The sequence below is a fragment of the Trematomus bernacchii genome, unplaced genomic scaffold, assembly GCF_902827165.1.
Source record: "Trematomus bernacchii unplaced genomic scaffold, fTreBer1.1, whole genome shotgun sequence".
NCBI classification, from domain to species: domain Eukaryota; kingdom Metazoa; phylum Chordata; class Actinopteri; order Perciformes; family Nototheniidae; genus Trematomus; species Trematomus bernacchii.
In genome coordinates, this window is record NW_022987776.1 from 206906 (window position 1) to 232724 (window position 25819).

Genomic DNA, 25819 nt, shown 5'->3' on the forward strand with positions numbered 1-25819 from the left:
CCGTTTTCAGGCGATTTCTAATCTGTTCTAGAAAAACTGTGATTTTGGATATTTGTGGAGCTAGGTGGTCCGCGAGTGTTTTTTTTATCAAATCAACCGATAACTGACTGCAAATTCAACAAATTCAACTTTGAGATTAAGGTTTAAACACCGATTTGTTATTCTTTTAAGTCTATTTAACCAAACACATTGGTGTTTATCGATGTTGTACCATCCTGAAACTGTATGAGCACCTTTTAAGAGTAAGAAATTAAACGTTTAGTTACTTGTTGTTATACCTGTAGGTTCTTAAAATGTAGATTATGCTTAAAGGTAGGGTCGGTAAATTTGGAGAAACCGGCTCGAGATCGCTAGAATTTGAAAATACACAACCGGAGAAAATCTGCCACTTCCTTACAGAGCCCCGCCTCCAACACACACGAACGCGCACATGACCAATGAGGGCACGAGATAAGTTTGTGCACAGATGGAAGGCTGACAGGCAGGTAGGCCATCCAGTTACTTTAGCCGGGCCGGCTCAGATGATTGGTCGTGCTTTTTACAGTACTACGGCTTCCACAGATGATATTTTTTAATGGATTTTTTGTCAAAGCACTTCAGATATTCATTGCTATCGGGATGTTAAGAGCATTCCATGGAATATAATAACAAGTGTATCTCGAGCCGGTTTCTCAAACTTACCTACCCCACCTTTAAATTTGAAGGTGCATTTATATAATACCAAGCTGTTGTATTTATCAGAATCAGAATACTTGTATTAGTCCCACAGAGGGGAGCCACAGACAGCTTCATCTAGCATGCTGAAGAATTAGCAGCCAGGAATATATTGCACAGTAATTAACGGTATATATACATATTGCACATATTGCGCGGAGGCGTGTGGCGCAGTGGTCTAGTGCGTTGGTGTTGGGATCAGGGGAGCACAGGTTCAAACCCCTCTGCAGTCAGCATGTCGTTGTGTCCCTGTGGCGCAGTGCCCTGGAGCACAGGTTCAAACCCCACTGCAGTCAGCATGTCGTTGTGTCCCTGTGGCGCAGTGGACTGGAGCACAGGTTCAAACCCCACTGCAGTCAGCATGTCGTTGTGTCCCTGTGGCGCAGTGCACTGGAGCACAGGTTCAAACCCCACTGCAGTCAGCATGTCGTTGTGTCCCTGTGGCGCAGTGGCCTGGAGCACAGGTTCAAACCCCACTGCAGTCAGCATGTCGTTGTGTCCCTGTGGCGCAGTGGACTGGAGCACAGGTTCAAACCCCACTGCAGTCAGCATGTCGTTGTGTCGCAGTGGACTGGAGCACAGGTTCAAACCCCACTGCAGTCAGCATGTCGTTGTGTTCCTGTGGCGCAGTGGAATGGAGCACAGGTTCAAACCCCACTGCAGTCAGCATGTCGTTGTGTCCCTGTGGCCGCAGTGCTCTGGAGCACAGGTTCAAACCCCTCTGCAGTCAGCATGTCGTTGTGTCCCTGTGGCGCAGTGGCCTGGAGCACAGGTTCAAACCCCACTGCAGTCAGCATGTCGTTGTGTCCCTGTGGCGCAGTGGACTGGAGCACAGGTTCAAACCCCACTGCAGTCAGCATGTCGTTGTGTCCCTGTGGCGCAGTGGCCTGGAGCACAGGTTCAAACCCCACTGCAGTCAGCATGTCGTTGTGTCCCTGAGACACTTCACCCCAAATTGCTCCTGTGGGGATTGTCCACAGTACTCAGTATGTAAGTCTCTTTGGATAAAAGCGTCTAACAAGTAACATGTAATGTAATGTAATATTGCACATAGTTAGTATATCCAATAACCAGCTCATGATGTCATCATCAGGTACTTCTGGAAAACCATGAGGCCTGATGTGGTTCAGTGGATCAACAAATGCTCAGAGTGCAGTAGGAAGACCAAGAAGAAGAAGAAACAAGGAAGACCACCAACAGGAACATTTCAATCTCCTCTGCAGACGCTGAGACCTCCACACACTCCTGAGGATTCAGACAGGTGTGTGTCTGCTGTAGAGTGTGTGTCTGCTGTAGAGTGTATTTGGATTGTTAGATATACTGTAGTAACAGTGTCAGCACCACGATTACATAACGTTGTATTAGTTAAAAGTATAAGTAAACGGTAACAAGGGTAATTTGTTGTCTCCCTTAACGTTACACACACAACATAAGTATTTTCCTTAGAAAGTAAGTAGCACTAGCTCAAAAGTTGTCTTCTTTAAATTAGACAACAACAACAAATGCAGTTTCTAATATCCAGGTCATTGTGGAGGAAACTCTGAAGAGAAACTGATAAATGATTCGTGGACAAAGTTTGTCTTTTGTTATATTTAATAAAGTAATAAAGAAAGTCAGTATAAAATGAAATGGATCTGAAGTGCGGGAACAGAGCAGCTTCCTCCTCAGAGGAGAGAGAAGCTCTGCTGACGGTCTCTCTACATATTCATGAGAGGAAACAGCTGCTCCTACATCCCATCATTAAACCAGAAAACTTACATTTTAAGCATTTAAATCCCCCTGTTACCTTTCCTTTAACCTCCTGAAATGTAAACCATTAATGTCTCTGTTAAACACACACAAGACTAACAATACAATTTAACAGAGTAAAAGGCAATCAGAGTATAAGACGATATGTTTTAAATGATTATATGATCATTTGACACGACATGTGATTCCTCTAAAGTGGTGGTCCGTGAGTATATTGGTCAAATTTCACATTTGAAATAAATAAATACATTTAAGTTTTCCGCACTCTTCCATTGCAGGAATATCTCTGCAATGGAGCGAGCTTGAGTTTCACTTTCGAATGCATGATATATGTCACGCATGTTTCCACGTGTTTGTACCGTTTTCAGGCGATTTCTAATCTGTTCTAGAAAAACTGTGATTTTGGATATTTGTGGAGCTAGGTGGTCCGCGAGTGTTTTTTTTTATTGGTTAAGTGGACCTTGGTATGAAAAAGTTTGAGGAACACTGCTCTAATGTCTCTGTGTCTTCATCCTCACAGTGGGAAGGATGGAGATGATGGTGGTGATGAAGATGTTGGTGATGAAGAGAGAGGAACAGCACCTACTTTAGAGGACAGAGGGGTACGGTTCACAGCCTCTCACTCTATTTGTAATGTCTAAATTTATCCTAATAGTATAGAAAATGTTAAATTGGCCAGACACTTTACTGAGTGACGAGCAAACAGTGAGGGTGATATCAATTATATCAGCATACATACATACATGTATATTTTCTAGTTATGTTTATTGCCTATTTTATGACATATGTACTTGTGTGTTATGCCTGTGTTATTTTTGAAACCGGATGTTGTTTACTTTCTCTTTTCTGGCTGAAAGCTCCGCAAATTCGGGGTCGTACAGTGATGACACTACATGTATGGAATATGTGGAGTCTCAGCTTTAATCGGATATCTTGTTTGTGCAGTTACGATAAGTAATAAGGGCATTTTGAGAGTGAGTGCTGTGCAAAACTCCGTTAGCATTAGTTAGCATTTTTTCGCAAAATGCTAATTCAAAGGCTTGGTATTACTCTTGTGTTTCTTTTAGCTAAAAATGGTTCATATCTTCAGTTAGCTGAGATTCTTACCGTTAATCTGGTGCTACACATTAATAGTTTCATAAATGTAAGAAGCCCTGAGACATTGTCTAAAAAAAAAAAAGTGGGAGGGGTCCAATGGGGGGACTTAAGAGGTTAACATGCTGCTGCAACACAAAAGGTACAACAAGTATATCTAATGTGATCTAATCTATTTATTTTTCTGTGAATCCCCTGTGCTATGTCCAATAATAACTTCTACTATGAGAGATAATTACTGAGTTTAAACACATGAAATAACCAATAATAACCTTCTACAAACACTGCAGCTGCCTCTGAATACAGAGAAAGACCCTGTTAATCATACAGTGTTATGAAAAAGACTTACTTTCTCCAAACGTCTCACTGACTTTCTGTTTCTCATCTTAATCCTAGGAGACCCCTTTGCCTCCTCAGCCCAGATTCCCATCCTGGTTCATCTGAAAACGCCCATCATTTCACTCAGTACTCTCCCATAACCCTCCAGCCAACGACTTCTAACGCCCTTAGCGTGGAGAGACTTTTCCAGAACGAAACACTCTCCTCCAGCTCTGTAAACCATCTGATCCCTGAGCAAAAAGAGACCATTATCTCTCACGTTAAAGCCAGGACACTTCGCGGGAAGACCAAGAAGAAACGAGGAAGAACACCAACGGAACATTTAAAAATCTCCTCTGCAGACGCTGAGACCTCCACACACTCCTGAGGATTTAGACAGGTGTGTGTCTGCTGTAGAGTGTGTGTCTGCTGTAGAGTGTGTGTCTGCTGTAGAGTGTGTGTCTGCTGTAGAGTGTGTGTCTGCTGTAGAGTGTGTGTCTGCTGTAGAGAGTGTGTCTGCTGTAGAGAGTGTGTCTGTTGCTGTAGAGTGTGTGCTGTAGGTGTGTGTGTCTGCTGTAGAGAGTGTGTGTCTGCTGTAGAGTGTGTGTCTGCTGTAGAGAGTGTGTGTCTGCTGTAGAGTGTGTGTCTGCTGTAGAGAGTGTGTGTCTGCTGTAGAGAGTGTGTGTCTGCTGTAGAGAGTGTGTGTCTGCTGTAGAGTGTGTGTCTGCTGTAGAGTGTGTGTCTGCTGTAGAGTGTGTGTCTGCTGTAGAGTGTGTGTGCTCAAAAGCTGTCTACTTTAAATTAGAATAAAATGAAATGAAAAACAACGAATGCAGTCACTAATATACAGGTCACATGATTCCTTTGTGTGCTCCCTCTAATCCTGTCTCTGTGTCTTCATCCTCACAGTGAGAACGATGGAGATGATGGTGATGATGGTGATGATGATGGTGATGAAGAGAGAGGAACAGCACCTACTTTAGAGGACAGAGGGGTACGTTTCACAGCCTCTTACTCCTAATAGTATAGAAAATGTTAAATTGGCCAGACACTTCACTGAGTGAGGAGCAAACAGTGATATCAATTATATCAGATACTCTATAGATATATATCTCGCTACTGCTGATATGTGTATATTTTCTAGTTACGTTTATGACATATTTTATGACATATTTACTTGTGTGTTATGCCTGTTAACATGCTGCTGTAACTAAAAAGGTACAACAAGTATATCTAATGTAGTAGTAGTATTCGTGTATTTGTCCCCGAGGGGAAAATGGGTTGCAGCACATCACAAGGCATTTAAAAAGATAAAACATACGTCACTGACAACAACATAGACACAGATTAAAAGAACAGATATCGGCAGACATGACAAAAGGCCTAGCTCTCATTTGCGAGAGGGGAGGGGGGCAGTGCCAGACCAGCTGGGTAAACAGTGCGTCCTAGCCATCATTGATTCAGGAGTTTGATGGCTTGTGGGACGACAGACAGCCTAGATCTGTTCTTTTTAATCAGAGGGCCACGATGTCTCCGCCTGGATGGCAGAAGTTCAAAATAAGAGTTAAGAGGGTGCCTCAGGTCACTCACAATACTGTGTGCCATTTTGAAAACTCTGTCCTTGTATAAGCTTTCTAGACTAGACAATGTTATGGCCCTCTGACTTTGTCTGTGCCTCAGTGGCGTTGCCGAAGGAGAGCACACTTTCAATAAAAGCATGATAAAACATCTTAAAGGGGACCTATCATGCAAAATGCACTTTTGTACGTCTTTTCTACATGAATATGTGTCCCCGGTGTTCCAGGGAACTCACCAAGTGTCAGAAAACACAACCCTCTCTATTTTCCTCCATACCCAAATCTTTAAAAAAGGGACTGCAACGGATCTGATAAAAACTGATCCAGATTTGAACACTGTCCTGACGTCAGGACGGTGGCGCTACGGCTATTGGGCCAACTCCACCAATCAGGAGGAGACAGCCACGGCCATTGCCATTCAAAAGCGCTGGAGACGCTGTAGTACATATGCCAGGCCAGTAGATGGTGCTGTTCTCACTGAATCAGCCCAGAGCTAGAAATTGTCAAATTGAGCGAAATGAGGCATGGCTAAAATGCATGATCTGTTTGGTATTTTGAAAAAAAAAAAGTATAAATATGCCTTATATAGGTATGGTCCTATACTATATTATTTAAATATAGCATGATAGGTCCACTTTAACCATTCTGTTGCCGACATTAAAAGACAATCATTTACGTAAAATGTGATCTAATCTATTTATTTTTCTGTGAGTCCCTAATGTTTGGGCATGCAATCTGTGCTATGTCCAATAATAACTACTACTATGAGAGATAATGACTGAGTTTAAACACATTAAATAACCAATAATAACCTTCTACAAACACTGCAGCTGCCTCTGAATACAGAGAAAGACCCTGTTAATATCCAAGTATTTACTTTCTGAAAACGTCTCACTGACTTTCTGTTTCTCATCTTAATCCTAGGAGACCCCTTTGCCTCCTCAGCCCAGAATACCCATCCTGGTTCATCTGAAAACGCCCATTCATTTTCACTCAAGTACTCCCATAACCCTCCAGCCAACGACTTCTAACGCCCTTAGCGTGGAGAGACTTTTCCAGAACGAAACACTCTCCTCCAGCTCTGTAAACTCTGAGCAAACGGGACCTCAGGAGCAGAAAGAGATCGTTATTTCTCACGTTAGCGCCAGAACACTTCACTTCGTCAGAGTCCAAGACATCATCAACCCTCTCCCAGAATCAAATCTTCCTCCTGAGCTCACAGCTAAACACAAACCTCCTCAATCCAAGAGCAAGAAAATGAAACCTCCCAGTCAAGGCAGAGGGATTAAAACTCAAACTAAGAGCTGTGAAAGCGCCCAACAACCAAAAAGGAGGAGAAAGAAGGACCTGGAAGCGGATAAAATAACATCCAGCTGTGGTTTGGAGCCCTTATTAGCTCCGAGCTCCAAACCCTGGCCCGTTTTCACCATCTCTGACTCTTCCTCCACACAATCGGCAAAACCCCCGACGAATGTGGACAGGTACGTGCCAATACTCACCCAAAAATGTACTTTTTTTTTGGTAGAAATGACTTGCTTGATCCCCACAAGTCCAAACTTCCAGGTGTAAAATGATTGGAAATTAGCAATGAATAATCGATCAGTTTTATGTACTTTTTTTATCTGGCCAAATGTACACACATGTGCCACAACTTTCACACACAGTCAACAATGTGACAGCCACAAAAAAGAAAATAGCTAACATTTGGGGGCACCTTTTTTCTGTCTTCATGATAAACAAACATTTTAATATACATTTTGCATCAACAAGTTAAGTTAGAAAAACTTGTGTGTGTGTTCAATTATGGTTCTTAGAAAGATTACATCGGCAGGTCAGATTTAAAAACAATTAAGACACCTCTTAGTTACTTGATATCATATGCAATGTGTATGACAGTTATATATATATGTGTGTGTGTGTGTGTTCATATATGTGTGTTCATATATATATATGTGTGTGTGTGGGGTAAATTATGGTTCTTAGAAAGATTGCATCGGCAGGTCAGATTTAAAAACAATGTAGACACCTCTTAGGTAATGAATGTGAGTTAATAGTTGTTGTATGCATCGTGTGTGTGTGTGTCTCTCTCTCTCTCTCTCGCTCTCTCGCTCTCTCTCTCTCTCTTTGTGTGTGTGTGTAGTGCTGCTCCCCTGCAGAGGAACATAACTCTTCAGGCCCGGATCGTCCTCCAGCAGTGCAGCGAGGCTAAAGTTAAAGCCGCCGCTCAGTGGGCGGAGGTGAGTGGAGTTATTTATCTTTGCATTATTATACTTAAAGGGGACCTATCATGCAAAATGCACTTTTGTCCGTCTTTTATACATGAATATGTGTCCCCGGTGTTCCAGGGAACTCACCAAGTGTCAGAATCTCTAAAAAAGGGGCTGCAACGGATCTGATAAAAACTGATCCAGATTTGAACACTGTCCTGACGTCAGGACGGTGGCGCTACGGCTATTGGGCCAACTCCACCAATCAGGAGGAGACAGCCACGGCCATTGCCGTTAGAAAGTGCTGGAGACGCTGTAGTACATATGCCAGGCCTGTAGATGGTGCTGTTCTCACTGAATCAGCCCTTGCTAAAACAGATCTAAAAAATGTCAAATTGAGCAAAATGAGGCATGGCTAAAATGCATGATCTGTTTGGTATTTTGAAAAAAAGAAAGTATAAATATGCCTTATATAGGTATGGCCCTACACTATATTATTCAAATATAGCATGATAGGTCCACTTTAAGTGAATGATCTGGGTTATATTTAAACGATTAGTCTGGGCTGTGAGAGGTCACACTTCCTGCTCTCAGGATGATCCACGTAACACACGACTTTTCTGTTTATTGGCCTAAAAATGTCAATAAATACTCCTCCATGGATTTACTTAAAATGTTGTCCACACTTTCCTCGTGGTCCTCAGAGCAGCTTTTAGAGGTGCTAGATCAATAATACTGTGTGTAGTGACCACGGTATCCATTTGTTTTAGTCTTTGGTCTGTGATTCACTCGGGGGCTGACCGATGAGTAGACGCTTGTTGCTGAGAGGAAAAATAAAAGAAATGTCCAGATGCGACTGAAAAGTAAAATATTCTTGTTTATTCTAAAAAGGCAGTGGAAAAAATGTATAAACGTTTTCAAACAAACTATTTCTCATATACACTGATACTTGATGTATAGCTGCAGTGTCTCCACATAAACATACGTTATTAAGTTATTATTATTATTATTATTATTGTCAGGGAATAATTCTGTATACATGTTCACCTCTCGCCCTCTGACGCAGATGCCCTAACCCTTGAGCAGCCGCTATCTCCCTTAAGGAGGGGCTGCCCTAGCAAGTTGTTGTTGTTACCAGTTTGTGACCGGGCACCTCTCGGTCAGAGAGTTATTGTTGTGGGACACCTGGAACACATCCTTCTCAGGGTGTAGATGACCCCGAGCCATAAGAGACAACAAATGTGATTCAGTGTCCCTCAGCTGTTTAGTCTCTCTATTGAAGAATGTTGATTATTACACTCTGAACTAAAACCTGGAGCTACAGGAGGGGTCTTCAGGATTGATTGTGGTATTTCAACCGTGTGGTCAACTCGTGTCCCCGTGACATGTCTTGTGAATTCTCCGGCCGAAGCTCCAAATAAACTGTCAGTGTTCGCCATCAAAGCTCCAGCTCTCCTCGTGTCTCTCTGAGTCCTGACTCCATCAAAGCTCCAGCTCTCCTCGTGTCTCTCTGAGTCCTGACTCCATCAAAGCTCCAGCTCTCCTCGTGTCTCTTTGAGTCCTGACTCCATCAGAGCTCCAGCTCTCCTCGTGTCTCTCTGAGTCCTGACTCCATCAAAGCTCCAGCTCTCCTAGTGTCTCTCTGAGTCCTGACTCCATCAAAGCTCCAGCTCTCCTCGTGTCTCTCTCTGAGTCTTGACTCCATCAAAGCTCCAGCTCTCCTCGTGTCTCTCTGAGTCCTGACTCCATCAAAGCTCCAGCTCTCCTCGTGTCTCTCTGAGTCCTGACTCCATCAAAGCTCCAGCTCTCCTCGTGTCTCTCTGAGTCCTGACTCCATCAAAGCTCCAGCTCTCCTCGTGTCTCTTTGAGTCCTGACTCCATCAAAGCTCCAGCTCTCCTCGTGTCTCTTTGAGTCCTGACTCCATCAAAGCTCCATCTCTCCTCGTGTCTCTCTCTGAGTCCTGACTCCATCAAAGCTCCAGCTCTCCTCGTGTCTCTCTGAGTCCTGACTCCATCAAAGCTCCAGCTCTCCTCGTGTCTCTCTGAGTCCTGACTCCATCAAAGCTCCAGCTCTCCTCGTGTCTCTTTGAGTCCTGACTCCATCAAAGCTCCAGCTCTCCTCGTGTCTCTTTGAGTCCTGACTCCATCAAAGCTCCATCTCTCCTCGTGTCTCTCTCTGAGTCCTGACTCCATCAAAGCTCCCAGCTCTCCTCGTGTCTCTCTGAGTCCTGACTCCATCAAAGCTCCAGCTCTCCTCGTGTCTCTCTGAGTCCTGACTCCATCAAAGCTCCAGCTCTCCTCGTGTCTCTCTGAGTCCTGACTCCATCAAAGCTCCAGCTCTCCTCGTGTCTCTCGTCCTGACTCCATCAAAGCTCCAGCTCTCCTCGTGTCTCTCTTTGAGTCCTGACTCCATCAAAGCTCCAGCTCTCCTCGTGTCTCTTTGAGTCCTGACTCCATCAAAGCTCCAGCTCTCCTCGTGTCTCTCTGAGTCCTGACTCCATCAAAGCTCCAGCTCTCCTCGTGTCTCTCTTTGAGTCCTGACTCCATCAAAGCTCCAGCTCTCCTCGTGTCTCTCTGAGTCCTGACTCCATCAAAGCTCCAGCTCTCCTCGTGTCTCTCTGAGTCCTGACTCCATCAAAGCTCCAGCTCTCCTCGTGTCTCTCTGAGTCCTGACTCCATCAAAGCTCCAGCTCTCCTCGTGTCTCTCTGAGTCCTGACTCCATCAAAGCTCCAGCTCTCCTCGTGTCTCTCTGAGTCCTGACTCCATCAAAGCTCCAGCTCTCCTCGTGTCTCTCTGAGTCCTGACTCCATCAAAGCTCCAGCTCTCCTCGTGTCTCTCTGAGTCCTGACTCTCCATTGCTTCAGAAGTTTCCCCCACAATGATCATCCAGTTGAATCCTCTCTTTCCTCAGATCCAGAAAGGATTGGTGGTGTATGTTTGTTTCTTCCACGGAGCCACGGAGGATGTCACTCATGAGATGGGTGAGACGACTTTTTAACTTCACTGTGACTAATCATTATAATCTGGTTAATATTCCTCAGGTGAATGTCATTCATTGCCCTTATTGCCGGGTGGATGCATGTATGCAAACTGATATTAGGATGTAGTCCAGTAAAGGATAACAAGTGTGTTCTTAAGTTTGTTGCATATATTCATGCACTCTGTTTATTATGAAATGATTTAATAGATACTTGCATCCTTTTCCCTTTTTTGTAACAAGTGTATTTATTATTTTAACCATATGCACAATAATTACAGAGAATCACATGTTGGCAATGACAGTTTTATTTCACCTTGTTCTGTCGTCTCCTCCAAAGCCAGAAGTCTGATGACCACCACATTTTTCCGTAAAGACTCCGGACACTCGGTTTCCGTGCTGGATTTCCCCGGGAGCGTTTTGTTTATCCACCAGGACTCCCTGCTGGGGGAGGGGTTGCCCAAAAGGAGGATGGAGAACAGAGGGGGGGGGGCAGCTCTTCTCCACCCTAATATCTAAATGCAGGGAGAAAATGGCCGCCTCGGAGAAATGTAGGAAGGCTGGAGTGAAAGTGGAGCACGGAGAATACGGAAAGAAACAGGAAGTCAGTCTGAAGTCTGCAGAACCAATGACTCTGCTGATGGAGTTCTGAGCGGGTTAGAAACAAACACTGTAAATAAAGGATTGAATCAAAGACTGTATGTGTCGTGACTTCCTTCCTTGTTTTCCTATCAAGCCACTAGACGCCTTAAAGCACATGTGTCAAACTCAAGGCCCGGGGGCCAAATCAGGCCCTTGGTGGATTTAATTTCGGCCCGCAGGATAATTTCTAATTACTATTAGATCTGGCCCGCCGGTAATGTTAACTATAAAGTCAACCTGTTGGCAAAAATGCAATGTTAATATAGATTTCATCACATGTTGCTCATCTAGTGATTAAACGTGATTTCACTGCTGAATTCATACAAAGGGATCAATAACATGACTGTATTTGTGTGTGATAAACAACCCTGTCTGAATAAAAGTTCAAATGATTTATAAATTCTTAGAGGTATTGCAGCTCCTAAAACATAAAACTAATGTTATCATCAGTGAAAGAAACGTCCACATTTAAAAAATAATGATTATTTAATGAAGCGGTGCATCACACCCCCAGCTAAACCAATCAGACGCATCTCATCTCCCACGAGCCAATCACAGCGCATCTGGCAAACGTTCAAATCTGCTCTTGTATAGACTGCAATAAACATGTTTATCGCACCAAACAAACTTGAAGTCTCTCCTGATTTAATATCTTTTGTATTTTAATCTCAACTATGCAGTACAAACAAATGATGGACTCTAAACAATGAGAGTATGCAGGATTTTTCTTTGTTTACACAATAACAACAATATCCAAAGAAAGAACGGCCTCAGTGTTTCTGTCCATATTTCAGGGCCTGATTTTGGCCCGGGGGCCAAAATCAGGCCCTTGGTGGATTTAATTTCGGCCCGCAGGATAATTTCTAATTACTATTAGATCTGGCCCTCCGGTATATTGCACGCACACCTTCACTCCATCCTGAGGGTCTCCTCAGCTCAGAGCCTGAGCCCAAACATTGATGACCTTGCACCCAAGATGAGATGCCAAGTATCTGAGCTAGCATCACAGAGCAGCACACTGAGTTTACATGGATGTTTCCTTCTGCACTTTCTCTCACACGACAACAGGGCATGTTTGGTTTGTTCTTTGAGGGAAATAGTTTTGTTGAAGCTGTTGTTGGCCTGTGGAGAAATGTACTCATAAGAAATGACTCTGGAGAAGCTGCAGATGGAGCCATAAGAAATGAATGCAACTGATTATTTAATGTTTAATGTTGTTTTTATAGGCAATAATTTAAGCTTTGTTAGTTCCAGGTTTAATATGTGCAATGAGTTCATTTCAATAAGTTCTGCAATAAACATTGGCCCTCGACTAGTACCCATTTTTTTATTTTGGCCCACTTTGTATTTGAGTTTGACACCCCTGTTCTAGATGATGTTATGCGATGCGTTTGCTCAAAATAAAATAACAAACTTTTACACATGCAACAAAGAAAAGAGGTCTTTACAATATTCAAAACAAATAGGCAAACCTCAAATTAAATAACAAGCAACTTAGATATTCTTTCTTTCTTGATAAGGCTTTTATAACTTAATAACTTAAAGGTGGGGTAGGTAAGTTTGAGAAACCAGCTCGAGATCGCTAGCATTTGAAAATACACAACCGGAGAAAATCTGCCACTTCCTTACAGAGCCCCTCCTCCAACACACACGAACGCGCACATGACCAATGAGGGCACGAGATAAGTTTGTGCCCCGATGGAAGGCTGACAGGCAGGTAGGCCATCCAGTTATTTTAGCCGGGCCGGCTCAGATGATTGGTCGTACTTTTTACAGTATTACGGCTTCCACAGATGACATTTTTTGTATGGATTTTTTGTCAAAGCACTTCAGATATTCATTGCTATCGGGATGTTAAGAGCATTCCATGGAATATAACAAGTGTATCTCGAGCCGGTTTCTCAAACTTACCTACCCTACCTTTAAAGGGTAATTGGACGGTTACAAACTGTTCCTCGACAGCGTCTTTCTGACAGATTGTTGCCCATCTCTGTCACTTTAGAGGAGGCGCCGTGGTTATTGTAGTCTTTTATAGTGCGTTGACTACAGACGTCACAATTAGGTGGCCTTTCTTATGAAACTAAATACTGGCTCTAACAGTCTGTATAAAGGTATAAGTCATAGTCTGTGTGTATAAAGCTACACACCTTTTGGTACTAGCGTCCTTGTCTTGTGTTTATCATTACATACAATACAGTATTCCACTTAGGTCTTTGGAGATGTCCACAAAGTCCAAACTTTTGCAGCTGAAAACTGTGTTTCATCCAGTGCAGATTTAGAATTCTCATCCATGACCGCCTTTTAAAAATACTCATGTTAACAGCCTTTTCTCATTAATGCTGTTGTTATTGTGTAAACAAAGAAAAATCCTGCATACTCTCATTGTTTAGAGTCCATCATTTGTTTGTACTGCATAGTTGAGATTAAAATACAAAAGATATTAAATCAGGAGAGACTTCAAGTTTGTTTGGTGCGATAAACATTTGTATTGCAGTCTATACAAGAGTAGATTTGCACGTTTGCCAGATGCGCTGTGATTGGCTCGTGGGAGATGAGATGCGTCTGATTGGTTTAGCTGGGGGTGTGATGCACCGCTTCATTAAAGGGGACCTATCATGCAAAATGCACTCTTGTACGTCTTGTATACATGAATATGTGTCCCCGGTGTTCCAGGGAACTCACCAAGTGTCAGAAAACACAACCCTCTCTATTTTCCTCCATACCCAAATCTCTAAAAAAGGGGCTGCAACGGATCTGATCAAAACTGATCCAGATTTGAACACTGTCCTGACGTCAGGACGGTGGCGCTACGGCTATTGGGCCAACTCCACCAATCAGGAGGAGACAGCCACGGCCATTGCCGTTCTAAAGCGCTGGAGATGCTGTAGTACATATGCCAGGCCTGTAGATGGTGCTGTTCTCACAGAATCAGCCCTTGCTAAAACAGAGCTAAAAAATGTCAAATTGAGCGAAATGAGGCATGGCTAAAATGCATGATCTGTTTGGTATTTTGAAAAAAAAAAAGTATAAATATGCCTTATATAGGTATGGTCCTACACTATATTATTCAAATATAGCATGATAGGTCCACTTTAAATAATCATTATTTTTAAAATGTGGACGTTTCTTTCACTGATGATAACATTAGTTTTATGTTTTAGGAGCTGCAATACCTCTAAGAATTTATAAATCATTTGAACTTTTATTCAGACAGGGTTGTTTATCACACACAAATACAGTCATGTTATTGATCCCTTTTGATGAATTCAGCAGTGAAATCACGTTTAATCACTAGATGAGCAACATGTGATGAAATCTATATTAACATTGCATTTTTGCCAACAGGTTGACTTTATAGTTAACATTACTTTTGTTTTATACATCATTATATTCGTAGCATGAACACGTAGTTAACTCTAGGTCTGCCTATTTAATAAATGCGTTTTCCTTATATATAGGTAAGAAGTATATTAAAATAATGTTATTTCTTTTTACTTTTTGCTTTAATTAATGGTTTAAATATTTAAACTGATTCTCTAAATGTTTTTGTTTTATTTGTAGTTAAGGTGGAAGTGCTGTGTTACAACTTTAAAAGGGTCTGATTGGTGTTACGGCCCGTCTACACGGCAGCGTGCGTCGCTTCAACGGAGACGCTTCCCCTTCACTTTGAATGTGGTGACGACGTCACGCTTTGCCGAACTGCGTTGCGGTTCCGTCTCGTCGCTTTGCCTCCTCCGTTGCTCGCTCCGAAAGTTGAGAAATGTTCAACTTTTCAAGCGTCAACGGAAGCGCCAGCCAATCAAATCATATGCCAGTACAAGCGCTAGCCAATCAAACCGCGTGCTTGTGTGTCCGGGGCGGGAGATTAATGTGATTGGTTGTCGGTCGCGCTCCAGACACGCCTACTGGCAAGCTTCAACGCATGCTGCCGTGTGGACGTACCGTTAGTCTCTTTCATTACAAACGTCTACATTATTATAAATAAATCATACGGGGAGGAAAAAGAGAAATGAAAGGACGACAAATAAAACATGCCAAATGAAATTCAGGATCATTTTATTATGAATAAAACACAATTGACCTTCATGTGATTCAGCAAACAGACGATAATCCAGCTTCACTTTCTGAACGTGAGGACCATGAAAACATGAAGGAAGTTTTCCAGCTAAGCTTCTCTCTGCATTTGCATAACTGCTGCTAACCTCAATCAATAACAAAGGAACTGCTAAATAAACTATGGACAATAACAGATATTACACCAATGAAAAAAAGACATCAGTGCGGGTTCATTTAGTGCGGCGAGTACTTTTCAGATTGACACTGAAATAAAGGGGAAGACAGGGATTTGTAGAATAATTGTAAAAAACAAAACACTTCCTTTTGAGCTACTGCTCTGTTGTGATTGGTCAACCACTTAGAGATGTCCCGCCCCTTTAGCCTATCACGTACAATATGTCAGAGCGCTAGCCAATAGGAGCGCGAGTATTACATCGTGATGTCATATGTTCAGGAACTTTGGGATTTGAGCCTTTGCAGACCATTAACATGCACACAAATATAACTCACTACAGGAGAGGGGAACAAAGTATGATAGGGACTCTTTAAAAGTATGTTTGCAGTACAAATGCGGCAAATAAGGACGTTTATTTAAAAAAAAAGAAAATCCACTGAACAATCAGAGGGGCATCATTAGTTCTTTGGGGGAACGTTTTCTGTGAGTTCAACACTTCCATGTGAAAATAAAAAGGCTTAGAGATAATAAAAAACACAAATAGTTTGTACTGCCTCGTCCTTTGCGTGCATTCATCATTTAAACAAATAAAATATACAGAAACGTATCAAACTAATCATAGAGAACTATTTCAAACCTTTATTTATCCAGGTGGTATCCCATTGAGATCATTGACCTCTTTTTCAAGGGAGCCCTGCAGGGAGACTATGTGTCCATATCAACGAGAAAAACACTGACCCGAGTCTTACTGGGTTTGATTTGATTTATTCTAGATACCAGGTCTTTTTCTTTGTCTAAGAAACCTAACCTCCTGGTTAATGCAACACGTCCCATACCTGCTGTCTTCATTTTTACCTTCAGTTCAACAATACAAAGTTCTAGTTTGATTCAACAGTTATTTTCAGCTTTCATATTGACCTTCACATTAGAGCTGGATTGACCTCAATGTGAACTTTAGAGGGACCCCCAAACACCCTCAATATGTAAACGATTGCATGTGTAGCAGATGTTAAATGAGGGGATAACACACTGATTTGATGTTGCAGAAGTGGACCCGGCATCAAGTAAAATACAGAACTTCATCTTCAAGGGGTTTCGAGTCAAAGCGATGGCTAACCTTGGATCGATTGTGTAAAAAAAGACGTCGTATTCTGTCTCTTTCATACGAGCTTCGTTTCCGTCCGTCTTTACACCCTTTCCGAAGTCTTCTTTCTTCTCAAAGAGGAAACCCCCCCCCTCTCAGTCTCCCTCCCACACACAGTCACACTCCCTCAGAGGGTTCCTCCGCCTCATGGTGGTGATGACGGTGATGCGGTTCTCCGACAGCTCTCTCAGCTGGTTGATGTGCTCCTGGACGCAGGGGCTGGGCCAGGGGTGTCCGTTCAGATAGTCCCTCAGGATGAAGGACCTCTCCACCAGGAGCTCCAGCCGCACCAGGTGCCGCAGGCGATGGAGGCTCAGGAGGTCTTTCTCCGGCTCTCTGCGGAAAAACCTGAGAAACAGAGAGAGGACGGGGCGAGTTTTTTAATACATTGTTGGGAAGACACTGAATGTCCTCTTCCAATATGAGAGTAACGTGATAACAAAGGTATCCCAACTGTAGCTGTGAACATGACAGGATGTCTGATTACCTAGAAGAGCATCAGGACTGTTTGAGGCATATGATAGCTATGTGATTAACATGATGATTCAGCCTCTATGGAGATAGACATATGACAAGCATGCTCATTTCTGACGTGGAGCTAATCTGAAGTAAACATTGAATACTGCTTTCTATTCCTCCATCTTGTGACTGTGTAACTCCCTCTCTTGGATATCAGCATGTGAAGGACACTGTTCAGGAACTAGTTGATGCTCTGTATGTGATGACTACTTCCATTCTGGAGAGGATCACAGATACATGGATCCTGAGATTGAAGCTCAAGCCGGGGACCAGGGAGAGTTTTCTAATGGCGCATTTCCACTACACGGCCTTGCTCGGTATGTCTAGGCCTTGGTAGGCCAGGCTCACTTTATGGCGCATTTCCATTACAGTTTAGGAACTGGGGTAGTAACTATAGTAACGCAGTGTAGGCGGAGCCGTGACGTCATCTTCAATGAGAACCCCAGAAAAACCAACAAAGCCGTTAGCTGTTAGCACTCAGAGCTCACAGCTCCTCATATCTGTTCAGAAACTAGACAGAAGTTAAACAAGTACAAACCACAGACTGCCTGTGTCATGGCGAATACAGTCGCTGCTTTATTTATGTCTGGAGGCCGTTGTTATGAGTGTGGACGGTCGGAGCATACACTGCGTTAGCTTAGCCCATCTCCATTCAGAAAACATACATTTTAAAAGGTTTTTCGCCTGCCGTCTGTCTGCAGACTTGTCAAAGCATTAATTCATGGTTTTTACTAACCGGTATCAGTATGATGTTACTTCATCATTTTGAAACGTGTATTACAATTAAATCACGGTCAAATATGTTCATCTTGTTGTAGTTGTAGCCCCCTTGCCAGCGATTCTCTCTCTAGTTTAGCAAACTCAGCGCAGTTGTTGGCCCGGAAAGAACCTGGATTTTATGGGGCCAGAAAAACTGTGAAATAGTACCCGCTAGCCGGAACTACGCCAAGTGGAAACGCAACCAAAAACGGGCCGGGCACGGCTCGGCTCGCTTAAAGCGAGCTCCGCGCTGTAGTCGAAATGCGCCATTACAGTCATGAACAGTGAGAAATCCAGTGTTTGTTGCAGTGTTTCTTACGGGGTGTGAGTGTAGCCTTTACACGGTTGTCATCTAAACATAATTAATATGTTTCTAAGGCTAATAATAGTTTGTTGTTATATAATTGAAATGTGTCCCGGAACAATAGTCTGAGAGTACCAAGCGCCACGACAGCGAGACACTTTATAGCTCCATTAGAAGTTAAAGTTGATAAAAGACACAGGAATACTTCCCTCTTTTCAGAGCATGCAGCCAACAAGTTTGCACTATAAGTCCCTCGAAGACACGGGTGAATTCGAGACAAATAACCCCGTTAAGAGCGAGCCGATACAGCTCCTGCCCAAACAATCCCAATCCCAAGTGTTTACCTATTGTTAGGAGAATAATCTACATTCTGCATGACCAGACACAACAAGCAAAGCACTACAACTCCTGTCCCTATCTGACAAAAGAGAGACCCGTAACCGATATGATGGACTACCAGATGTCCCTGCAGAACATCCTGTGCCAACAGGCAGGAATAAGGAGAGACGTGTATTAAACGGGGACAATGCACACTAATAAACCCTGCTGGAAATGCACCAGAGTTGGTCAAGAAGCACATTTTATTTCCTCTGTAGTCCCTAGACTAGATGTTTTCAAATCACCCTAAAAACTAATGATGTCCTCACTGGTCAGATCGTTCCCAGTGGTAAAAGCTGAATCTTGTTTTCCTCACCGTATCCTGAGTGTTTTGAGCTGAGGGAACAGCATGGGGATCCGTCTGCAGAGACTCCCGCTGGATCTGTTCTGCTCGATGTCCAGATGCTCCAGAGCCGGGACTTTGGGAGCGATGGAGTCCATGTCCTTCAGAGTTATAGCCACTCTGAGCGTGAGGCGGGACACACTGGAGGGGATGGTGGTGGTGTAGGCGGCCAGAGAGTTTCCCCCTGAGAGGAGAGGAGACAACAAGGAAGAGACACGTTAAACATCTGGCCAGAGAGGGCAAAAGTACACACTTCCTTTACTCAAGTAGAAGTACAGATACTCGTGTTTAAAAATACTCTGGTGAAAGTAGAAGTACTGACTAAACTTCTTTACTCAAGTAGAAGTCCAGATACTCGTGTTTAAAAATACTCTAGTAAAAGTAGAAGTACTGACTAAACTTCTTTACTCAAGTCAAAGTAAAGAGGGCTTTGAAATGTACTTCAGTAAAAAGTACCCATAACTAGCAGCTGTTTTAAAGAGTACCTGACCTCCCTTTATATTAATAGAACAATAATGTCATTGTTAGCTAATGAATGTTTCCATGCTGAACAACGGCAACATGACAACGTTTTCATTGGTCCCTCTTCTTTAGAGAAGACCAGGAAATGATGGATACACGGATCGTGTTCAAATCAATAGGCACGCAATGACTCTGAATAATAATGATCACGCCACCAAACCTCTCTCAGAACCATGTGATCTGTGCTCACCGACGATGCAGAGGGTCTCCAGCTGCTGCAGGGGCTTCAGCCAGGAGGCCAGGCGGCACTCGATGCCCTCTCTGATGTATCTGTACCGAACAGTGAGAGAGCGCAGAGACGAGAAGCTCTGCAGGGCGTTCTCAGGCAGGATGCATTCTGGGTAATCCACCAGCTCCAGACTGGTGAGCGTCGGGCCTCCGTACCTGGGAACACCTTTACAAAAATGAAAGACATTAAGAAACATATTATAAAATGACATTTAAAAGCAAAGGAACATGAATTAAAGTGACAGAGCAGTGTGAGATACACACATCTGAAATGTTGAGCTCTGACTCTCAATCATCGCTCACTTTTTAGAAGAGATTAGAGATGTCCCGATCCGATCACGTGATCGGGGATCGGAGCCGATCACGTGATTTTCAAAAGATCTGAATCGGGAGAAAAAAATCGGGGATCGGGAATTTTTTTTTATTTATTTTTTTTATAATTTTTTTTTTTTTAATTTAATGTTACAAAACAAAAATGACCATGTTCACGTCTTAAAGTCATCCTGAGGCCTTAGTTTTGGTTTAAAATTACACAACATCATGTATGTGTTGCTTCTTTTGGGCTTGTTTTCATCGACCTGGTTGCTTATTTCTCTCAAATCTGGCAACAGAGTGGGCGCAGTGTCTAATAGTAGCAGTAAGCTAACGAGAGGCTACGTTCAGCTGGTGACTCGGGAGTCGGGACAGAGAAAATGTCAGGAGTTTGGAAGTATTATAAAATTGAAAGCGAAGGCAGTGTAACAGCCAGATGCAATGTTTGCAAGGCGGAGGTTCTGCGTGGTGGAAAGAACAGAGCTACGTACAACACGACCAATCTAATACAAACACCACCAACAACACGAGGAGTACACAGCGGCCACTCAGGTAACGGCACTGAAACAACCAACACTTTCAGAGACTTTTAAAAGGAAAGAGAAACTGCCCCAGAACAGTGAAAAGGCCAAAAAAATAACAGCCAAGATAGCTGAATTCATCGCGTTGGATGACCAGCCGTTATCTGTTACCTTTTTTTTCTCTTAATGCATTGCATAAAGATCGGATCGGGAAAAATCGGTATCGGCAGATTGTCAAAATCAAATGATCGGAATCGGATCGGGAGCAAAAAAAGGTGATCGGGACATCCCTAGAAGAGATAGTTTTCTATGACCTCACTTTCTTTCTACTTTCTTGTTTAACTTGTCCTTAGTTATTTATATACAAGTGCTTCAAGCTAAACCAACCCCCTTATTCTTCTAATCTGACCCCATGGTACCTTTTAGTTTTCACCAAAACTATTCCTTTTTTTTTTTAATGCACATAGTTATTAGTTTGACTCAAGTACAAAATCTGAGTACTTATACTTTTACTCGAGTACAAGATCTGAGTACTTCTACTTTTACTCGAGTACAAGATCTGATGCCAATTATGTTATGGTTTACAAAACGTCATCATCTTTTGTGATTTAAAAAGGGACTACAGATGCAGGAGTTTGTAGTAACAGAGACACTTCAGCAGCTGATAAGAACAGGTGACCTTCTGTCTCACCTGGGCTCTCTGGGTCTGATGGACTCGGGTAATAATGACCTTCTGTCTCACCTGGGCTCTCTGGGTCTGATGGACTCAGGTAATAATGACCTTCTGTCTCACCTGTGTGTTCTGGGTCTGATGGACTCAGGTAATAATGACCTTCTGTCTCACCTGGGCTCTCTGGGTCTGATGGACTCAGGTAATAATGACCTTCTGTCTCATCTGTGTGTTCTGGGTCTGATGGACTCAGGTAGTAATGACCTTCTGTCTCACCTGGGCTCTCTGGGTCTGATGGACTCAGGTAATAATGACCTTCTGTCTCACCTGTGTGTTCTGGGTCTGATGGACTCAGGTAGTTGTCAGGTAGAGGTGCAGGTGGTTCCCCTCTCATCCCCCAGGACAGGTGCTTCAGTTTCTTCAGGCTCAGCAGGAGGTTGTGGAAGACCTCGCAGGGCACGGGCCTCACGGTGTCCAGCCCGTAGCCCTCCCCCTGCTGGTGGAACAGCAGGTACTGCAGGTTCACCAGGTGAGACACGCACTGGATGAAGTGCACGCAGCAGGGCAGCTTCACATTGCACACGCTCAGGTGAGTCAGGCGCTCCTGGAGCTTAGAGGTGAGACTGGACCCTAGCATGGGCTCCTCCCAGGTGCCGTTCCTCACCCCGATGTCCTTTAATGTGGAGAGAAATCACTGGTTAAGTAAAAAAGTGAGGAAACATTTAACATAACAGCACAATCACTGAGAGAAAACATGCTCAAAGACCCTTTAGTGTGCATTAAATTGTGTACTTTTACTCCACGGTATTTAATACCTTTAGTTACTTTAAAGGTTTGGATTAATGACTAACTAACTATATTTTGATGATAATACTTTTCTACTTTTACTTGAGTAACATTTTGAATGCAGGACTTTTACTGTAACAGAGTATTCCTACACTCTGGTACTTCTACTTTTACTCAAGTACAAGATCTGAGTACTTCTACTTTTACTCAAGTAGCCTATATGATCTGAGTACTTCTACTTTTACTCAAGTAGCCTACATGATCTGAGTACTTCTACTTTTACTCAAGTAGCCTACATGATCTGAGTACTTCTACTTTTACTCAAGTACAAGATCTGAGTACTTCTGCTTTTACTCAAGTACAAGACCTTAGTACTACTACAAGATGCGAGTACTACTACTTTTACTCAAGTACAAGATCTGAGTTCTTCTTCTTGTACTCAAGTACAACATCTGTGTACTTTTATTCAAGTACAATATCGGTGTTTTCTCTAATGACCCTGATATAATAAATACACACATTAATACTATGTTTACCCACCTTCAGCCCGGGAAAATGCGCCAGATTCTCCATGTATTTCCCTTTGTATTTCCTCCCTCCGTCCACGAAGACCACCGCGCTGAGCGTCGGGAGGAATTTAACGAGGCGACGCCACTCTTTACGCCGCAAATGACGCACCGCAACCCGGGTAAGTTTTCGGTCTCGCAGCATGTCCCAGAAACCGTAGGTATATCGTCTCAGGTCGCACAGCATCACGGTGTGATTCCTCCACAAAGACGGCTGATCGATGAGCACCTTCAGCTGTCTGCAGCCGAAGCGCACCGTGTGTTTCTCCTCGGTGCTCAGGAAGCTCAAGATGTACACCCAGACTTCCGGAGGCAGCTGCGGGAGATCCTCCATCGAGAGGCGGGTAGAGGATGGAGATAGAGCCGCTGAATCTCTCTGGATGACTGCATGCATGAACCACCGTGCGCTTTTATTGTTGACACTCCGCCCCGATTTGAAGCAGTCGCAGTGTGGTGACGTCGATTGTTGTTATCCTAGAGCAGGGGTGTCCAAACTCCGGCCCGGGGCCCAAATGCGGCCCGCGGACCATTTTGAATCAGCCCTCAGCAAATTCAAAAAGTAAAATGAAATATGGCCCACAGATGAAACTTGTGCTTGTCTTATACTGTACTTCTTAAATATAAATGTACAAATATATTACACAGTAGTATTCCTGTGTTAATAAGACCACTTGAAACATTTTTCTAACATATCTTAGTTGATAAGAAAAAAGCCCAATGTCTTATTTACATAACAAGCTTGAAATACACCCTTGTAGTGCCGAGAGAAGGGAGTCGGAGGCGGTGCAATGAAGGTAAAAAGTGATGCTTTAATGAGCAGCAGAAAACCACATGTTGTCGGGTCGCAGCCCGGGAAGAAGAGAAAGCGAGGGCACGCCATAAATACAGTCAACAACATATGTGTCCGTGCGGAAACAATACCCCCAACCTGTAGTTCCATGAGTGAATTATGTAACCTAGTTAATTAGTGATCACTACACCCTTCATATTTCCTCTTATTATAATCAATCTGAGGCTTCTGTTTTAAGGGATGAGTTGCTAACACTCACAAGCATCATTTACTTACATTTGATTGATTTTTCCAACTTATAACTGAACTTAAGAGGCGATAAACCTCTAGTGAGCGGCCCAGCCCTTCCTATATATTTTTCTGTATGTGGCCCTCGGTGAAAAAAGTTTGGACACTCTTAGTCTTAGAGCATACTGATATTTACACAACAAAACAATTATGATTTGAGTCAAAATTAAGTAAATATCATGATTTCGTGTTATAATAAATAAGTTGGTACTTGTGGGTTATCTGTCGCCACTTTTTAATAGCGGGTGTAGCTGGCTCCTGCACATTAACTTTTTAATTTCTCAAAATAACAAACTTTAATCCTAGGGGTTAAGGTTAGTCTGAAAAAAAACTTAAAAAGTGGCGACAGATAACCCACAAGTACCAATAAGTTTAATATGAAACGAAAGTATTTCACAGCCGTTTTTTCTAGGAAGAATATCCATGTCATTTCATTTCATTTCAAACCTTTATTTAACCAGATTGGTCCCATTGAGATCATAGATCTCTTTTTCAAGGGAGACCTGCAGCATATAGGTTCCACATGAAACATAAAAATGTTTGTGCACTCTTTTTAGTTAAGGACTTTACATTTATATTAAATTATAACTACATTTCACAACACTGAATTGTCATTTAAATACTTGTCTAGTAAAACCTGCCTTTTTAATAATCATGATTGTATTTATTTTATATGATGAACCGTGAGCTTGTGTTGATGCTATGACAACACGATCGCTTCAGTCAAATGAATAAAGTTGGGAGATACATTTGATTTAAATTCATAGATGCATACAAATGTTATGGTTTAAATCAGGGATCGGCAACCTTTTTGATATGAAGTGCCATTAAAAAAAAAAATTGTTATCAGCGTGCCAACGATCGAGAATTATCAACGGGGGGGGGGTGTTGAGGAGCTTGACGCTCGTGAACTATCAACAGGAGGGCGGGGGGGCCTCGCTGCGGGGAAGCAGTGTGTGGACCTGTCAGCGCAACTTACATGATACCGAATTTAACAAACACATTTAAATAATTGGTTTAAACGGCATAATAATAAGGACGATCGTCCGTTCTGTGATTCTCCAGAACACACATGTTATGATATTAGGGTCATGCAGAGTGAGATGAGATCGCTGTCCCTTTAAGAGAGAGAGAGAGGGGTGTGGCGTGCGCACGTGTGTGTGTGGATGGTAGAGCGAGAGTGAGCGAGCGTGTGTATGTTTCTGGAAGTGAAACGAGGCAGCAGAAAAACAGAGGTCTGTGATGTATTTTGTGAAACAGAAGAACAGCTAAATAAATGCAACGGCCTCCCAAGAAGAGCTCGTCTCTCTCCAGTCATTTAAGCTAAAGTGGGTTATTAAACCTGAAGCTTGTTGCTTCTGCCCTCCTCGACTACGGTCTGGGAGCCGACAGGAAAGTTCAACACACAGATGGCCAGTCCGCCCCTTTGTAGCATATTATTTCAATGAGAGATGAGCAGATCGCCACTGGGCTTTCAACTAAAGACACAGCCACGCAAAAACTGCGGCATTTGTAAAGCTTCTTGTGGGTACTGCAATTTGTGAAGTGCTTTCCTCTGTGGTGAAACGATCAGCCCTGTGAGTATGTGTTCGCCCTACCATATGTGTTCTGGGTCCGTCGCTTACCAATGACGTCACGCATTGTGATTGGCTGTACGGTAATCGCACGCTGATTGGTGTAACTAGGGGCGCTGACTAGGGTATACCGGGGGTCTGACTCTGATCAAAGGATGAAGCTGTTAACGTGCTGCTACCATAAACTGGCTGTGGCCCACAAACTGAAGCAGAATGATCTAGGGCTGTCCCGAATACCATTTTTCGGGCTCCGGATATTCGGTAGCAATCAGCAGCGAATATTCGTAACGGACCCCGAACACATCTGGTCGGCCGAACACATATGGTACCTACACCTGCACCACGGAGGAAAGCGGCAGAAAGTCACCTGGATTTAAAGAGAGCGGGGCTGCGTTGGGTGCTTGGCTTCCTTCTGCAGGTAACGGGGAGACGCGCTCTGGCGGCGGTCTCGTTCAGGATCCGAAAATACAATTTAAATATTTTGCACACTTATTCCACTTATTCCTAGTGTGCCACTGGTTACGGTGCCGCGTGCCAATGCTGGCACGCGTGCCAGGGGTTGCCGAAAGGCTATTCATGTGTTTGGACCATTTACCTAAAAAAT

The 25819-nt window shown here is 43.2% G+C and overlaps 2 protein-coding genes across 2 annotated transcripts; one reads left to right on the forward strand and one right to left on the reverse strand.

The window, feature by feature from the left end:
- Positions 1-1811: 1811 nt before the first annotated feature.
- LOC117497145 lies at positions 1812-11386 on the forward strand. Its single transcript, XM_034149055.1, has 6 exons — positions 1812-1975; positions 2984-3065; positions 6378-6934; positions 7594-7690; positions 10573-10642; positions 10979-11386. Exons 1-6 carry the CDS (start codon positions 1824-1826, stop codon positions 11155-11157), a joined length of 1137 nt encoding a protein of 378 aa, XP_034004946.1. The 5' UTR covers positions 1812-1823; the 3' UTR covers positions 11158-11386.
- Positions 11387-15319: 3933 nt separating this feature from the next.
- LOC117497099 lies at positions 15320-23019 on the reverse strand. The gene is made up of 5 exons (XM_034148980.1): positions 22538-23019; positions 21539-21884; positions 19671-19874; positions 18932-19142; positions 15320-17003 (listed from the first exon to the last, which is right to left on the reverse strand). Exons 1-5 carry the CDS (start codon positions 22955-22957, stop codon positions 16751-16753), a joined length of 1434 nt encoding a protein of 477 aa, XP_034004871.1. The 5' UTR covers positions 22958-23019; the 3' UTR covers positions 15320-16750.
- Positions 23020-25819: the final 2800 nt, after the last annotated feature.

Coding starts and splice junctions, on each gene's coding strand:
- LOC117497145 (XM_034149055.1), top strand. CDS start 1,824: ATGAGGCCTGATGTGGTTCAGTGGATCAACAAATGCTCAGAGTGCAGT. Junction 1,976..2,983: donor ACTCCTGAGGATTCAGACAG/GTGTGTGTCTGC, acceptor TCATCCTCACAG/TGGGAAGGATGGAGATGATG. Junction 3,066..6,377: donor CTACTTTAGAGGACAGAGGG/GTACGGTTCACA, acceptor TCTTAATCCTAG/GAGACCCCTTTGCCTCCTCA.
- LOC117497099 (XM_034148980.1), bottom strand. CDS start 22,957: ATGCATGCAGTCATCCAGAGAGATTCAGCGGCTCTATCTCCATCCTCT. Junction 19,875..21,538: donor ATCAGACCCAGAACACACAG/GTGAGACAGAAG, acceptor ATTTTTGTAAAG/GTGTTCCCAGGTACGGAGGC. Junction 17,004..18,931: donor CTCAAAACACTCAGGATACG/GTGAGGAAAACA, acceptor TCTGTTTCTCAG/GTTTTTCCGCAGAGAGCCGG.